Here is a 1,746-nt window from a genome sequence, read left to right as displayed (position 1 = left end):
TCCAGTTTTATACACGGGTTGTGTAGCGAAAGATATCTTGCCATGTGGCAACGCTTGTGCATGAAGGTTCCTGATACCTTGGTCGATGCTATCAAAGAGGTGCATGAGCATATGCGTGCGAGGGAAGATACCACTAGGAATAGTGGGAAAAAACCCGATGGCAAAGGTAACAAGGAAGATGATTCTTATTGCAGTCAAGCAGGAGGATCAAAGCGCAAGGGTGATAATTAGAACCAGGGTCCTATATCATCAAAGTATAACAAGTTCCAGAAGTCAAGCAATTATGATCAAGGGAAGGGTCACTTCCCAAGTCAAAACTTCGCGATTATGCGAATTGACTAAAACTCCAAAGGAAATCCTAGCTACTGAACCAATCTGTCTGACGTTCTCTGCTCCCGTGAAGATGTCAGAATACACTATAAGAGACAAGTCCAAGTATTGTGAGTTTCATGACGACTATGGACATGATATTGATCGTTGCAAGTCTTTTATTGAAAAAGTAATTGAATGTTAGAAAAGGGGTGAGCTTAATCACCTGAAGCCCTTAAAGAAGCAGGGGACTGCGTCACAGGGTAATCAATCAGAAAAAACCACAGCCAACCTAAAGAAGGGCGGTGATATAAATTCTGATAAGACAATAAACATGGTGCATGCGTGTCTCTCTGGTCAGAGGCGCAAGGCTAAGCAATTGGAGGAATTGGAGGCAGAAGCTATTATCTTCCCTCAAATGCAAACAATTAATCCATCACATGTGCCCATAATCATTAAATATTGCATCGTTGATTATGGATACAATGTGCGACGGTTAAATGTCGACACGGGCAGCAACGTCGATGTAATGTATGAACACTGCTTCAGGCAGCTACCTGCGACCATCAGGTCTAAAATGCGAGCACCCACAACTGTTCTGTCAGGATTCTTTGGCGAATCTGCATGGCTATTAGGGTGCATCGAGCTTGAGCTAGAGCTGGTCAATGATAACGATACAACCCGCACACGGGCCGTTCCTGTTGAATTCTGTGTGATGCGTTCTTATTCATATTATAATGCACTCCTCGGGCAAGTGACTTTACAGAAGTTTGGCGCGGTACCCTCTACTATTCATGGCATGATCCAGTTCCCAACTAAGCAAGGCATTGCTACTATTCAGACAGAGTCCGGAAGAGCGCTATGCGCATTGGTAACACCGCCTAAAACATTGCCTGCAGTTGAAGAACATATACAAAGCAGTTCCATCTTAGTCAACCCGAAGTACCCTGACAAGCGAATTCAAATTAGGGGTAAACTTTCAGATGGCATCAAGGTCCGGTTGCGCGCACTACTGGTAGCCAACATGGATATCTTCGCGTGGTGTGAAAATGACATGACTGGGGTACCACGACATATCTCCGAGCACAAGCTGCATGCGAATCCAAACTTGACTCCTGTGCGACAAAAGAAGCACCCAATGGTTCCAAAAAGAAGCGAATGGTTGAGGTTAGAGGTGGACAAGCTGGTTCATGCGAACATTCTCAGGGAGGTGCGGTATTAGACTTGGGTCGCGAATACAGTTTTGGTTTAAAAAAAGGGACGAATCGTGGCGAGTGTGCGTCGATTTTAAGGACATCAATAAGGCGTACCCTAAGGATAATTATCCTCTGCCTGAGATTGACTGGCAAGTTGAATCCCTTTCCGGTTTCAGGTTCAAATGCTTTTTGGACGCATATAAGGGGTATCACCAGATTCAGATGGCAGTAGGGGACGAAG

General features: G+C 44.9%; 1 protein-coding gene across 1 annotated transcript; it reads left to right on the top strand.

Moving 5' to 3' along the window:
• The first annotated feature begins 643 nt into the window (after positions 1–643).
• LOC139843787 (uncharacterized) lies at positions 644–1,531 on the top strand. The gene has a single exon (XM_071833939.1). It carries the CDS (start codon positions 644–646, stop codon positions 1,529–1,531), a length of 888 nt encoding a protein of 295 aa, XP_071690040.1.
• The last annotated feature ends 215 nt before the right edge of the window (positions 1,532–1,746 follow it).

This window comes from Rutidosis leptorrhynchoides, chromosome 1 (genome assembly GCF_046630445.1).
Source record: "Rutidosis leptorrhynchoides isolate AG116_Rl617_1_P2 chromosome 1, CSIRO_AGI_Rlap_v1, whole genome shotgun sequence".
In the NCBI taxonomy this organism is placed as follows: Eukaryota; Viridiplantae; Streptophyta; class Magnoliopsida; order Asterales; family Asteraceae; genus Rutidosis; species Rutidosis leptorrhynchoides.
Note: the sequence above shows the minus strand (reverse complement) of the source record. Positions and strands in the feature narration are given on the sequence as shown.